Source organism: Rhipicephalus microplus, chromosome 4, assembly GCF_043290135.1.
Source record: "Rhipicephalus microplus isolate Deutch F79 chromosome 4, USDA_Rmic, whole genome shotgun sequence".
Lineage (NCBI taxonomy): Eukaryota > Metazoa > Arthropoda > Arachnida > Ixodida > Ixodidae > Rhipicephalus > Rhipicephalus microplus.
This window is the reverse complement of record NC_134703.1, coordinates 148,561,584-148,578,054: the sequence shown is the minus strand read 5'-3', so window position 1 is coordinate 148,578,054 and position 16,471 is coordinate 148,561,584. Positions and strand designations below refer to the sequence as shown.

The 16,471-nt window shown below is 42.7% G+C and overlaps 1 protein-coding gene across 1 annotated transcript in view; it reads left to right on the top strand.

The window, feature by feature from the left end:
• LOC142814040 (uncharacterized) overlaps positions 1-15,549 on the top strand; it is an 80,275-nt gene extending 64,726 nt beyond the window's left edge. The window contains exons 4-6 of the mRNA XM_075891983.1: positions 5,222-5,272; positions 7,681-7,743; positions 15,275-15,549. Of these exons, the coding sequence (XP_075748098.1) occupies positions 5,222-5,272; positions 7,681-7,743; positions 15,275-15,307 (147 nt within the window). The 3' untranslated portion in view covers positions 15,308-15,549. The remainder of the gene's footprint in view (positions 1-5,221; positions 5,273-7,680; positions 7,744-15,274) is intronic.
• The last annotated feature ends 922 nt before the right edge of the window (positions 15,550-16,471 follow it).

Here is a 16,471-nt window from a genome sequence, read left to right as displayed (position 1 = left end):
TCTGGTGGGATTGCTCTTTTCAATACCGGTAACAACATCGGCGCATAGCTCTCGGTTTCCACTTTTAGTGACTTGAGTGCCAATATGCTAACTTGCACTCTCTGTACTAGCCTATTTAAGTCATTGGTATCTTGAACAGACCTCACTTTCTCCAAACTCAATAGCTGATTCATGTGCATTTCAATAGAATGTTCTCGATTGCCGTACGTTCTTTGCAGTATTTTCGTTGCGTCATCATAATTTTTCTCTGCCGAGTACTGAAGTCCTTCAATAGCAGCCACCGCTTTCCCGGTTAGACATGCTAACAAGTAATTGTACTTCTGTCCCTCGCTCATGTTCGGTCTCAGGTGAAATGCCGACTCTTACTGAGACCACAAGTGGTTCCACTCCAAAGCTTTTCCCCCAAACTTCATCATTTCTAGCTTTGGTAGCTTAACTAGCTCCGTTGCTTCTTGACCTGTACTTGAGGGCGTCACCTGCCTTGTCCTATCGCTTGAATCCGATTGTGCAGGCTGTCGAAGTCTGAATTCCATTGAATATAAGGTCGCCGTTAATTTCATGTCGAACTCTATGACGCTTTCGAATTCAGCTTCGGCATTGTCTTCTGTCAGAAACTTTTCCATTTCCTCGTTCGCGCTCTTGAGACTGTCACTTATTGCTTTATTATGCACCTGCCTTGTAAGCAGCTGCTCCCGGTTAGCTCCATCATTAATTTCCTGCTCGGCTGCGTTAATCAGTCGCGTGATCTGGGAGCGAAGCGCTTTTCTTTTCTTCGTTATCACTTCCTTGCTCATATTGAGGCGGTTAACAATGACGTCTAACGTGTCAGTCGTTCGTTCTTATGCTCGTACTGTCCACCGTGGTCTCGTCACTCGATCCAGGTCGATCCTCTGCTCCTCCGCCCTTTTCTTCTCTGCTGCTCCGTGGCAGGTTGACCTTTCTTGTCGGCGAGGAGGTAGTATCTTGGTTCATGGTATCATTATTAAGACGATGGAGACCAGGGACTGCTTCGAACGAATACGGTTTATTAGAAGAAGTGGAGTAGCACGTGCTCGCTCCAGGCAGCAGTCTTCTTTCTTCTTCTTCCGGCGTTTGATGATATTTTATAGATAGATAGATAGATAGATAGATAGATAGATAGATAGATAGATAGATAGATAGATAGATAGATAGATTGATTGATAGATGATAGATAGATAGATAGATAGATAGATAGATAGATAGATAGATAGATAGATAGATAAATAGATAGATAGATAGATAGATAGATAGATAGATAGATAGATAGATAGATAGATAGATAGATAGATAGATAGATAGATAGATAGATAGATAGATAGATAGATAGATAGATAGACGGACAGATAGATAGATAGATAGATAGATAGACAGACAGACAGATAGATAGATAGATAGATAGATAGATAGATAGATAGATAGATAGATAGATAGATAGATAGATAGATAGATAGATAGATAGATAGATAGATAGATAGATAGATAGATAGATAGATAGATAGATAGATAGATAGATAGATAGATAGATAGATAGATAGATAGATAGATAGATAGATAGATAGATAGATAGATAGATAGATAGATAGATAGATAGATAGATAGATAGATAGATAGATAGATAGATAGATAGATAGATAGATAGATAGATAGATAGATAGATAGATAGATAGATAGATAGATAGATACGCTCAATGTCGCCGAAGTTCGCTAAGAAATATTGCGCATTTGATAATCGTTCTATGTGCCTGCACTTCAAACAATAAAATACTCACGGGATACTTAATTTGTGTTAAAGCGATAGGGTGCATGAGCTCGTTTAGCAGAAAACTTGACGTGCGCATCGTTTACGGCGAGCGAAATCTGACTGCAGCAAGCGACAGTCATTAACTGAACGAATTTTTCTAGATATTTGATGACATTGGCATACAAGAAAAAAAGGAGTATAATGAATGCCAAAACAATGTTGTTTAGGAATCATTAAAATTAGAGTAGGCCAAATACCGACTCTCGAGGGAACCAAATAGTAACACTGTAAAATGAAGATCCTACGCCATTTACAACAATATAACAATATAACAGCCGGAAAGCTGTGCAAGAGATCCACAACAGACGAGTCGATATCAAAGTACCCAAGTTTAATAAAAAAAAGAGAGTGGCTGACTACGCCAAACTCTTTGCTCCGGCCGCAAAAGACTACATCTATCTGTTCTTTCTGAGAAATAGGTGGGGCTATGAGCGTTATGAAACTTGCAAAATGCTTTGTAGTTGAGCCGCCGGGAAAAACCCGTGTTGATTAGTTAAGAAGGAGGTTCTCACGCGAACATACAATATGTTGTGAAGAGGCAGCTCAGAAATCTTCAATGTGGCACCCAGTAGAGAAATCGGGTGATAATTAGAAACAAATCTTGCAGTGCGACTTGAATATTGACAAAAAAACTTGAGCAGTTTTTCACATGATGCGTTATGTGGAAGCATTCACACAATTGATAAATATTGCAGTCACTTCTGGGGTAAAATATTATTATAAAGCCACGTGAAATCTAGGCCACACGATATGGACGGTCTTAAACGCCTAATCTATAGCATGTGAGTTTTAATGCTGCCAAATTCTACTATATGTGCTAATTACTTTGTGCTGTTGGCCTATGTGAGTCTTAGAGTTGTAGGCCTTATAAATGGATGAAAAATGGTCGGCGAAACAGTCAGCGATGGCAATGACTTCTACAGCATCCGAATTAAGTAGGCTGAAGGACCTCCCACTTTTGCTTGGCAGTTTGCGTACATACATCCAAAACTCAGCTGCCCTGTCAGAAGCTTTTTTTTTTTGTTATGAACTGTGGCCCTGTTTATATAGGCGTTTAGAAAGAGTTTGAAAAACACTAAACTCCTACTTCCACTTGCTGAATGGAGGACATTTCGCCTTCTGATTTGCGCGATCATTATGCTTCAGTGCACTTCAATGTTCAGGAGAGAACCAAGGTGTGTAATATCACGACGTTTTGTAGCGTTGTTTTCTTTTGGCTCTCCTCAGGTGAAAAGAAAAGTGCTCCGACGCATCTTTCCACTAAGACACTCATGATCATTACGCCGTGGTGTAGGCACGCAAACGTTCATGATTTAATTAAGAGTGGACGCCTTTCAATTAGGGGGACTACCAAAGTTTGCGCTCCCTCATCCATGCGGGTGCCCATACCAGGCGCTCGGGTGCCAAAACCAGATTCATCATCATCATCATCATAATTAGCCTGACTGCGTTTGCTGCAGGACAAAGGCCTCTCCCATTTTCTGCCATTCAACTCAGTTCGGTGCTTGCTACTCCCACTTTATACCTAGAAACATCTGCCCACCTAATTTTTTGTCTCCCCTTCACCCACTTTCCTTCTCTTCAAATTCACTCTGTGATCCTTGATGACCAGCGGTTATCTTGCCTTTTCGCAACGCACCCTGCCCATATGAGCATTTCTTTTCCTTGATTTCATCTAGAATGAAATCAAGAACACCCGTTTGTTCCATGATACACTCTTATATCTTCTTGTCCCTTAGGGTTACATTCATCATTTTTCTTTCTATTGCTCACTGCGTCGTTCTCCACTTAGGTTGAACCCTCTCTTTATTCACCCAGTTTACTGCTTCGCAGGTAAGCACCGGTAAAATGCAGCTCTTATATACCTTTAAGGAATTGAGGCATTCTACCTATAAAGTTTGGGAATGCTTGTCGAATGTGCTCAACCCCATTCTTATTATTATAGTTAATTCCATCTCGTGGTTCAGTTCCGCCGTTACTACCTGTCCTAAGTAACCGTACTCTTGTACAACTTCAAGTGAACTGCTACCGAAGACCAACTTTTCTGCTTTTGTTGTCTAATCAACAAACATTGATGGTGATTCATCCCGCAACTTACTCAGCAATGCAATCTCGTCGCAAAGTGTAGGTTGCCAAGATACTCTCCATTACCTTGTACCCTCACTCCATCCATTCTACGTCTTTCAAAACCTGCTTTAGCCACGTGGTGAATAACCTTGGGCAGACTGTATCCCCCTGACTTACACCCTTCTTCATTGGTATTCCGTCGCTTTCTTTATGAAGCACTATGTGTGGCAGTTCCTCCTCTGTAGACCTATTCCAGGATGTTTATATATGGTTTGTCGACTACCTGATTCAAAGTGCGTGCATGAGAGCTTAGATCTCTACTGAAGCAAATCTATCTTCGTAATCTAGTGGTTCAGTGTGTTCTGAACATTTCTCTATCACTGAATTGATGGTTTGAAAATGGTAGACTGTTGAGTAGCCTGTTTAATCTTTTAGTTCATTGAATTTTAATGTGGTATTGACTCCGTTGGCAATTACCTTTGTGAATAACTTCTACATGACGAAGAGCAAGCTGATCAGCCTGAAATTCATGAAGTCCTTGCCATCTCCTTCTCTATGTATTAAGATTATATTAGCATTCTTCCAACGTTCTCGTACCCTGCCCGTTAGGCGACACTTCGTAAACAGGGTGGCTAGGTTTCCTAACATAATCTGCCTCCTGACGGTCAGCAGATATGTTGTTGCCTGATCTTCACAAGCAGCATTGTTTCTTTGCATTCCTTGCAAGACTTTTCTTAGAGAGCATGTTTTATTCTCTTCATTTTATATTTTGTTCAATTAGATACCTAAACAAGATTATGGCTCAGCAAATATTTTACGGTTTACGGCAAGCCAACGTTTTAGAATAAATATCGATTGATTTCGATTTTATGCAAGACATGAGACGAACTGAAAGAAGTCATTTCGTGGCAGCGAGTGTTAATAATAGAAGATGTTCTTTTTAACTGTAACATGTAACAAATTGTGCGGAGAATAAAATGTATGTTGTTTATTTATTTCACAAATTTGAAGCAGTTGTACAGCAACAACGCTCAGTCGCACGTATTTCTTACTTCCTTTGTTAATGATACTCTAAAGTCTGGCTATGGGAGATTAAAACATCAAGAGTAAGTAAAGAAAATAATTTTGTTCTCAGTGTTTTTTTTTCTGTTTTTCGAGAAATAGTGCACCTGCAATATGTGAACGTTCGAAAGGTATTGATAAATACCCATCTATACGTCAAAGTCTCAAATAACTATACCTTGCAAAACAGCATCAGTACGTTAATATTCAAATATTCGTAATATATAGGATTGTGTTAAAATGAGAATTTCTCACCTCTTATTTTTGCAGTTCCCGTTGTTGTTCTTATGCTGGAATGACAGGGAGCCTCTTATGAAGCAGGTGGGTACCCCTGCTATTGCTCTGCTTTTTTTGCTGTACAATATATCTGTTATAATTTTCGCTAAACGATAACACGTTCGTGCACTGGATATACCATAACTGCCCTGTACTTTTCTAACGCGTGTAACACAATAACATGGCTTGCACGCAGTCTGTTCATCCTCTTCAACTCTTCGGCATTGCTTCCCAAACATGTGTGCCTGGCAAATTCTTGAGTGGAAGCTTTCTCTATGTCTTGGCAGCAGATGTGAAGCCAGCATTCGCCTGGAGTCTTCCTCAAAGCACGGCTTTCTCGTGTGATACTGAATACAAGATGGCGCTTTTGACTTGCTGATGTAAATGCTAGCTAGAGCATCAGTTAGAGATCGATGCTTGTGATAAAAGTAATAAATATGAATTCGTAAAGTAAGCTTGCTTTCTTTTACCAATGTTCCAAGACCTCGAGAGGTTTCGAAAGGAAACCAGTAACACTAGGACACATGCGGAGCATATCAATTCGATAAATTTCCGCTAATAAATTCGTAGAGCCTGTGAGCAGAACACCATGGCTGTCTGCTAAGGTCTTGTTCGCCATTGTTGCATTCTGTGACTAGCCATTTCTTGGTGCTGCCCGCTAACTCATTCACGGCGTATTTTTCTCGACATGGCCTCATAGAATGTGAGGCCCACGGGATAGGTTTTTGCTCTCCCATAGTAGAGAACCAAGTACTCTAAATCATTAACAACGTTTTCTAAACACATGTCCTATTATGCCTGTATTAAAAGACAGGCGGTAGCTCCTGGAAATGTTGGGTGAGCTTGCGTAACGGGGTTGGCTTCATACTTTCTCATAGTACAGTGCCAATTACTCTAAATTGTTAAACATCTTTTCCATTCACACGGGCCTTCTTGTGTCAGAAGTAAGACGGCGGTGGTCTGGCTTCAATTCCCAAATGTAATTTCCACTCCAGGAGCTTGTTTATTGTTTTCCTTTTTTTATGGGCCGGAACCCTCTGACTGCGCTGCATTTTCCGGCATTGGATGCATTAAATTGCATGTGCAAAACAACTACAGCACAGAAAAAAAAGAAATAAAGAAAGAAAGAAAGAAAAAGCTAGGAAAGGAGAAAGGAAACAAAGAAAGAAAACAAAATTGCTAGGCAAAAACACACACACACACACATATATATATATATATATATATATATATGTATATATATATATATATATATATATATATATATATATATATATATATATATATATATATATATATATATGTATGTATATATATATATGTGTGTGTGTGTGTGTGTGTGTGTGTGTGTGTGCGTGTGCGTGTGTGTGCGTGCGTGTGCGTGCGTGTGTGTGCGTGTGTGTGTGTGTGTGCGTGCGTGTGTGTGTGTGTGTGCGTGTGTGTGTGTGTGTGCGTGTGTGTGTGTGTGTGCGCGTGTGTGTGTGTGCGTGTGTGTGTGTCAAGATTATCTAGGCATCACTATGTCGTGCACGGGTGCACATACAATCAGCGCAAGAGGAACAAGGGATTGAAATCGTGTCTTAAACGCAGTACGCCACGCGGCTAGTGCAGGGGGGATATGTTCGCACTCCATCACTTAGCGTCCTCGCCTGAATTGCGCAATGGGTGTCACCAGTAAATCGAAAGTATCTGCACGTGTCACCATAATCAAGCCTCTAATCACGTCACCTCACTTGCGATAAGCAAACCGACAAGAACAACATTTCTGTGTTGTCACTTTTGCATCTTCGATGCCGAGAAAAAGGTACAGCTGAGTCTTGCGTGTCTAGAGCACACCGTCCGCCACTTTACCTGCCATTTTCGGCCAAAATATGCGCATACCAATGCTGAAAGAACACGTAACATAGTAGAACCGCATTACCTCTTCTGCTATAACATAAGCTTAATGGGAAACATGTAGCTATTGTGAAGTAGCACCTGCTGGCAACAGCATCCCCAGGCACGCGCCCCACTGCTACAAACAAATGTGATTACGTGAGTACACAAATCACTGAAGTTACTGCGCTTGCTGCTTCTGTACTACCGATGACAAAGCACCGCCGTTCGCACACGCGTAGCTCAATATTGCGTCGATAGCGCAAATGCGCGCCGCTGAACAGTTCCAACAACGATGTATCGGTCAGTGGGAGCGGCGATATCACGAAAAACAGCCTAAGCAAATGAACAATTGGCGAACACAGGCTTTAGCAGGGACATCACACCAACGGATAACGCGCCGGTTTGAGTGCGCTTTGTGCAGAGTGAGCTCTCCGTCACTCTGCACACGAATGAATTAGGCTTCCTCGATGGGTATGTAAAACAGAATGTACCTGCTATCATTTCTATTTCTGTAAATTATCAACATATTTATTGCGTGCGTCTTGATTTTGAACAATCCTCTCTTCTAATTACAGGTTTTTACTGACGCCGGTGCCCGCACGAGGCACCATGTAGTGCAAGGAGCCCAGAAATTGAGGGTAAGATGCACTTACTCTCGAATGAGTACAAGTCTGCTTGCACAGTAAATGGTGCTGGCGAAATTCTGGAAGCTGATGTGCTTAAATTTCCGCATGCGTTAAAAACATTAGATGATCAAAAGAACCTGAGCTATTCATTACGGCTTTTGACAAATTTATATTTGGGTTTCGGGACGTATAGGCCCGTGTGCTCAGATTTGGGTGCACGTTAAAGAACCCCAGGAGGTCAAAATTTCCGGAGCCCTCCACTACGGCGTCTCTCATAATCATATAGTGGTTTTGAGACGTTAAACCCCACATATCATATCATTTCGGGACGTATACTTTTCACAATAATTGGCATCTCTAGTATTAACAGTGCGCGACATATTAAATACGAGTCAAACACTTGGTCCTACAATTTCAGAGCAAAGTGGCTACTTGGGCTGACTGGTGGCATAGATTTCGCTAACAAACACTATTTTTTCGCGCAGGAGATTTCAATTGATTGATATGTGGGGTTTCATGTCCCAAAACCACTATATAATTATGTGAGACACCGTAGTGGAAGGCTCCGAAAATTTCGACTACCTGGTGTTCTTTAACGTGCACCCAAGTCGAAGCACACGGGCCTACAGCATTTTCGCCTCCATCGCAAATGCAGCAGCCACAGCCTGGATTCGATCCCGCGACCTGCGGGTGAAAAGCTGAGTACTTTAGCCACTAGAGCACTGTGGTGGGGCCAAAGGACATTTTAGGACATGTTTATAACATGTAAATAACTTGAAAATAACACCAGTCAGTCCGTAGCAATCGCATAGCTTGTTCGTTTGTTTGTTGCCTGTGAACACTGGCACATACCCATTCTGGCGGATCAGCCAAGCAAGCTTGGAGTAGCTGATATGTGAACACTATACAATGATTGTCAGCTTAATACTCGAATTGTAAAAGAAAATATTAGCAAAATATATTTCAAACATAAATCAGTAATAAAATAAATAATAATCGATAGAAGGAAAACGGAGCTAAATTATGTCAGATGACTGAAATTTTGAGTAGACCAGGCAGCTGAGTTTATCTCACTTGAATAAAATCGAAAAGAAGCCAAATTACGTCAGAAAACTGAAATTTTGAGTAGACCAGGCAGCTGAGTTTACTTCACTCAAATACAATCGTAAAAAATCATCCATGCATCTGTCACCAAAAAATCAAGTTACCGAGATCGCCGCGCGAGGCCGCTACTTGTCCACGCGTGCACGTGCGATCACACTGAAAAACCACGCATTCGAAAAAAAAAATAAGCGCTCAAGGTCAAGAGGCATGGTAGTTTGCTCTACCACCCCTGCCTGCCTAGCTTCCAGCGCTGTCGTCAGGACAAAAAAAGAGATAATGCAATTGCAGCATGCGACAAATCTTTGTAACTCCACTCACACTGAAATGATATTTAATTTTTTTTTACGAATGAATAAGTACGACAGTATAAAAAACTACTAAATTGTTTCTGTTTCTTCGCAGAATGGGAACAGAGGAGAGATATTGGCAGACCATCTCTGTGTAAAGAAACGTTTAGGGGGGGGGGGGGGCACGGTATCGCAACTTCATCAATACAACTTCTAACTTTCAATAATGATTCCACTGAAATTTTCAGAAATGTCTGAGGTGCTGATAGCCTTCACATTTTGTAAAACTCTCCATTATATCTGCCCCAATAGCTACTTCTTTTATATCTGATAGGCATTCTATTTCCGAGAGTACTGAAATCATAGGACAATCAAGCGAAGCAGCTCACACACAATTGCAAACTCTTCAATTCTTGTCTCAGAAACATTTCAGAGTATGTCTCACTGTACCCTGTTACCATCAGTCAAAACCACAGAACAATATATTCCTGCGATGTCGGCAATCAACGTCGTTGTAAATGCGCCCTCCATCTGACGTCTTGCAGTAGTCCATAAAGATATTATGTGCGGGAAAATATTCTTTCTGTCAAATATGGAAAAAAAGTTTTGAGAACAAAGTAATTTTATCTGTACTCATACAGCACTTCCTTTATAAGAAGATACTCTTGGAAATGCTGTCGCGTCTTTTCCACTTTTTGATATCCTTTAGTTCCCATTTGTCAAAAGAATGACCATCTAATTTTTGGCTACCTCCGGGGAAAAATTGTAGTGTATGACGAAGAGTCTAGTGCATGGGCAAGCACTGTGTTCAGCTCACATGACTGTTCGTGTCTAGACAGGAGGAAGGCGCCTTCCTAAGGATCACATGAAGATCCGCTACGTCGCACTCTCCTTCTCTCAAAAATAAGAATAATTCTAGTCTGTTTTGTGTACCCTGGCTTGTCACCTCTTTTAAACCTCGTAATTAGTCAGGCTGTATCAATATAACAGGTATGACACGCAAATCGTCCCTTCTCTTCACAGTTCCCGTAGAAGCTAATGTATTGAAAACATTGTTTTAAGAAAGTGAAATTCGCGGCCTATGAGTACAGCGAGAAAAGGGTGCATAAGGCAGCCGCAGTTGAGGGAGCTTTCTTAGCAACTACCGACCACGGTGGTTCAGTGATTCCAGTACTGTTCACGACTGCTGACACACAGGTGGCGTCGTGAAATCCCAGTCGCGGCGGCTGCATTTTTGAAGGAGCTAAAGATGCTAGTGGCCCGTGTTTTTTATATAGGTGCATTATAGAGATCCCCAAGTGGTCGAAATTTCCGGACTCCTCCACTATGGCATCTCTCGTAATCAAGTCGTGGTTTGGCGACATTAAACTTCGTATATCTAGAGTTTAAGAATAACGCGAGGAAAACGGGAAGCAGTAAAAAAAGCACAAGAAAAATGTTATGGAACACACAGAATAGTGCGTGTCCTGTGCGTTCTTTACTGTGTCCTGTTTTTTTGGGGGGCTATGCTTCAGCGTCAATATATATCAACTCTCCCAAAGGTCTAGATTTAGCTGCCTATAAAATTATATTGTTACTCATTCACGTTAGGCATATATACGAACGTCAAACTACGGACTTAGTTGCAGCTTAATCACTTTGAAGTCCATGTTGTGCATATTGTTAGGAGGTTTGAAAGAGAGGTTCATTTGTAAGAGCTGGATGGTGAGTGTCAGCCGGTACTGCAAGTCATTCTTCTCTTCCCCCTGCTCCACTGCTGTTGCTGCTGCTATTGGTTCGCTATTGATTAGACCCAATGTAATACTGCCCAATTTGAAGACGGAGCTCCCACAGGCTTCGTTTGCAAGCGAGAGGGTCGCTGAGTGAAGGGCTTCAAGCGTTCAATATGCACGACTTCGATGATCGTCTTCGCCTGGCAGTGAGTCGTCCAATCCTGCAATCCTACTCACTGAGATGATCTATCACAACAAACCGTGCAACATAGTTAGAGAGCAGTATTATTGCGATAGCAATTATATAGACACTCTCAGCTGGATTTCGCCGCCTGCGTCGGCGTCCACGTCGACGTGATGCACCGTATCACATCTACGCTGATGTATAGTATATATATATATATATATATATATATATATATATATATATATATATATATATATATATATATATATATATATATATATATATATATATATATATATATATATATATATATATATATATATATATATTGAAAGGCAAGAAAGAAAATTCCAGAGCAGTGCGTCGCGCAGAATCGAACGTGGAACCTCCGCGTGAATTCGAGGCGTTCATCACCGGGTCACTGAAAGTTACCTCCTTCAACGTTCAAATGGCAATCTATTCATATCTACAACTTACCGCCATTGGCGGGAATCTCGGGGGAACTAACGTATTTTCAGCATTCTCAGAAATATGGGGCTGTGAGCGCGCGGTGGCTCTCATCTCTCACGCGTGCTTTGGCCCGCGTAGAGAATAAGGAGGTGGACGCTTGATCGCGTGCCCTTAGCTTGCAGTGGGGAGAATCGTACGTCTTGGCTAGCCATTGAGTTTCCTCGGAACGATTCTGCTGTACTTACCGGGCGTCCAAAGGTCACTGCAGTCGTTTCACAGCCTCCGTTTGAGAAAAGGGCATGCTTTTCAGACACATCGAAGTAACAACTAAGACGCTTATTGGTGTTAATCTGTACCTGTGAGTACGTTTCGTACTTCCTTTCTGTGTGAGAAACGCTGCACACGTTTCGATCTGCTTGCCATTCTGCGCGTGACCTTCTAGTTTGTTGCTATCACGTTCATTGCTTCGCCTTTGTGGCAAAGGTGTGACTTTTTTGACACAGCCCGCGTTTTCGTACCGGAGTCCATAGCCGCACAAGGTCACCAGAATTGTAGGTGACATGATGGTGTATACTATATATAGTATTTTTGAATCCAGAGTACGCAATCGAGTGAGGCGCCAAGCCTCCTCCACGTGGCAGAAGGTTTCCGCGATACATGCGTTGTTGCGATCACAGAAAGGAAAGATGGTGTGTAAAGTTTACCTCGGCGGACGCGTGTAAAGATGGGAAAACGCGCTATATCCAGTGGTGTGACGCAGCACGATATTGTAGGCAAATGTGACGAATAGCAATGTGTAATCCCAGCTTTTGTGGCCAGCGCTGAGATACGTGGACAGCACGTTCCCGAAGTTTCTATTCGTCAGCTCTGCCCAGCACTTTATCTCAGTAAAATAGGGCGTTGAATCTCGAAGATTTCAGGTATGCTGACGTAGAAGTTGTTCGATCTTTTCAGCGGTGTACAGACTACCACTATCGCTAATGACCTTTCAAGGAGGACCATGATGAAGTATTATTGAATTCAGTACAAACTTTGACACTTCGCTTGCAGTCGCAGAGAGTAGCGCTGCCATCTCCCAAAACCGAGTCAGGTAGTCAGTGCATACTATAATCCAAAGGTTGCCTCTGCATGAACGTGAGCATGCTCCTACTAGGTCGATGCTTATCTGTTCAAATGGTGAGCTATGTGGCACCACAAGTTTCAGGCAACCGGCTGGGGCTATGGTAGCTACCTTGTGGCTTTGGCACTTGACGCAGCTGGCTACATAAGTCTCCGTTGTCTTGCGCATATGAGGCCAGTAAAATCTGTCCTTGCCACAATACACTGTCTGCGCGGATCCTAGGCAACCTGCCAATAGGTCATCGTTCACGACGCGCAATACACATGAGTGAAGGTCTTCTGGCACCACGGAAAGAAAGTGTGCACCTGTCGCGGAAAAATTCTTGTATAGCGGCACATCTTGAAGAGTAGCCATGGTAAACAACTTTATTAGTGCAGCTGACGGTTTCTCAAGTGGCGAGGATTGTCAGGCCATGCCTGGTTGCCACCTCTTATCGGCGCGTTTGACGACACGAAGCTGGGTGTCTAGGCTTGTGGTCGTGAGGATTCTCTCCCAGGCCTCACTTGAAGGTGACTGTCTTGGAAGCTTGGTTGGGGCGGGGGGGGGGGGGGGGGGTCCTTGCTGCATCCCCAGATGATGTGGTCTAAGGTTGTGGTCTTTGTCTGGCAAAGGGCGCGCGAATATGTAACTGACGCTGGAAATACGTATACGGGGAAGGGAATGAATTCGTTTGAAGCCGCCACCAAGTGATTTGTTGATCTTTGTTTAGAAAAATGGCATGTCGTCTTCCTTCTCGTGGAATTAAAAAGTGGCTCTAAGCTCGGATGTTCTATATGCTCTCTCGCGAAGATTGCGACCTCTGCCCAATTCCCATGTACGGTTGCGAATAAATGGCCAAAGAGGTCAGCGTCACATTCCGTTGCCTGAAGAGGGACTCTGAAGAGGCAGTTGGCTTCAGCATGCCATCGCGCGCTCTTGTTGAAGACAGTGAAACTGTGATCCTGCAAACAGATGACCCAATGGACAAGGCGTCCCGACGAATCACGAAGATTGTCAAGGCAGACTAAGGAGTGAAGGTCGGTGATGATTGTAAACTCTCGCTCAAAAAGGTCCAACCACCAGTATTTCGCGAGTAATCTACATAAGATCACCAAGTGCCATTTCCCTTCCTTCGAGAATGACACATGCAGCCCCAGGGCTCTCGAGCTCCTTAATTACTCCCTTCAGAAACAATTTTTAGGTTTGCTCGTCAATTATTTTACGTTCACCTGGTGATACATGCTACGACATTTATCGTATATTGTGTGGTGACCTTCTGTTGATACGATGACGAACTTGAAAGGTAGGCATCGTGGACGCTTTATTGTTTAAGGAGAAGTCGAACACTTGCAAGTGCTCGGATAAAACACCCAGTAGCGTGTGTCGATCACTCGTGCTGAGTGACTTACCATGTGAAGTAGCTTAGAGTCTGAAGGCCAGGGATGAAGAGGATTTTCTGCAGCGGCTTCGAGTAAAACTAGTAACGCCGGCGTTTCCTCCCTGAATCACGCGAGCTTCATGCCGGAAGTTGAAAGTATAGACTAGGGCGTGTAATTCATCGTCCATAATACGAAACGTCGAGCTACCGCCACTAAGCCATGTGGAACCAAAACACTCTTCATTACACAGGCCTAGTGGAGGGTTCCGCTGTGGCATGAAATGATCTAGAAACGGTGTTCGAGCAAATAACGGGAACGCCAAGGCTAAATTGTGTGGGCACAATGACATCTTCTGCAACACAAACTAGACTTCCTTGACATGCATAACTTTGAACTAGTCTAGTTATAATTTCGTCGTTACCAACAGGTTCCCATTTCTAGAGTCAAATGTAGCACCACCCTCTCGCGAGAAATTATGCCTAAAATACCATCACGCGTAGATCGAGAAAAATGGTGAACTCAATAGTGAGCACTTCGCGTCACAAACCTATATGTACCGCATACATCAAAATAAACTCCCGTAACAATATTGAACTGCAGTAAGATAGGGCTGATTATTCCTTTTCATGTCTGAGTATGGCTATATTGTGGTGTATCACCAGGCATCTACTTCACCCACAATATGTTTAGGGTCCCACTCCACCCACAATGCGTTTTAGGTTAGTGCAGTAGTATGTATGTACACTAAATGCCCGCTACGTCTACGAAATATCGGATATTATGAGCCAATAAGGCTGCAATAGGGCCTAGTTGGTACGGCTTCATACATGCGATTCGCTTCAGGGTTATGAAAAAAATGAGAGACGACACAAAGAGGTGCGCAATAATCCGCATCTGTGTCCTCTCTGGTTTTTCGGTTACCCTGCAGCATATCATAAGCGTAAATTATCAGCCAGTTATGGTGACCCTTTCATTTTATCAGAAAACTTAACAACTCTCTTAAAAGATGCGTGTTGAAAAGAGGTGCGACTCTCTAAAGGGAAATTAACATGTATCTTGGAGCGCTATATATGTGACTACTCAGGACACACCTAAACCATGATAGGTACTCTCTTTTCTGTTTGTTCCTGCTTTTTTGTACAGTGCCTTTAGGGTAAAACGTCATGTGACTCTGTATCTGCCGGTTTCACGCACGCTGTGCATTCCTTTATAAAACTATATCATTGAAATTATAGGGTCTAAGGCTTCACCATGCATATGTGTATTTGAGCTTGAAAAATGAAATTCTTTAGCGCTTGCGTAATGAAATGCTGTTTTTTTTACAGGAGTGCCTCCTGGAGGATGGCGACACTGATTAAAGTACGGTCGAATAAAACAAACGAAGGGAATAAATGGCACCTGCAGAGAGCATAGAGTAAAAAAATTGCCTTTTTTCACGGCAACCAGAGTTGCCGACGCAAGTAAAGCACGTTTTTTATCCAGTAGTTACATACTTTTATAAACAGTGAATAGATTGTTATAAATTCTATACAAGATAAAGCAGCTCGTTTGGACTGCCCTCTCCCTTTTCTGAACAATAAAATCACAGAAAGAAGCCGAAGGCAGCTTAACGCTGCCAATGCATTTTTTTTTTTTTTTTTGCTGCGATGGGACCAGACATGAGGGAACATGCAGGAAACCAAGCGCAAAGTAACATAGATGTGTGGTGGTTTGAGCTAGTTGGTATGACATGACGATAGTTGTAGCGCGAGAGGAGAACGACTGCAAAAGGACACGAAAGAGACGAGCGCTTCGTCTTCGTGTCCCTTCGTCGTGGTTCTGTTCTCGTGCTATACCTGTCAGCAAACTAATAACTGAGTTTGATGAAAGATGAAATTCACGTGTCCCCACGCATGTCTGTCTGTCTGTCTGTCTGTCTGTCTGTCTGTCTGTCTGTCCGTCCGTCCGTCCGTGCATCGGCGCACCCGTCTGTTTGTCTGTCTGACTGCCTGTCTGTCTCAACGCAATCTAGTCATCAATTCACGTGCTGCAACAGTGCAGCACCATTTAATGGACACTGTCAGAAGTGAAGGGTGGCTAAAACATTGAAAGAGAGACTGACCCATAGCGTAAGCAGCTTCACCCCAGAAAAAAAAACGGCATATTCACGAAGTGAATGATGATGAGTGGGCGAAGCCGCGCGATCGTTCAGTGTTACCGTAAATCACCCGTGACATTGACATAGTGGTGTACAGTTACATACAAGAATTATTGGCAATAAATGGTATGTTATGTTGAGTAGTGAATTTCGTTTCCCCTTCATTATTACTGCGAGCCTGAAGTCGGACAAGACGAGCTCTGTACGCGTTCTTGTGGTGGTTCGCAGTTGTTTGCAGTCATACTAAACGCACCGTAGAGCATATCAAGACGCCAAATACTGCACAAGGCAGTCATACGTGATCATCATCTCCTTCTTCTTCATCGTCATGACAGCGACGGCGCATGCAAACGGACAAGCCTCGACAATAAGGAGCTTCACCCCT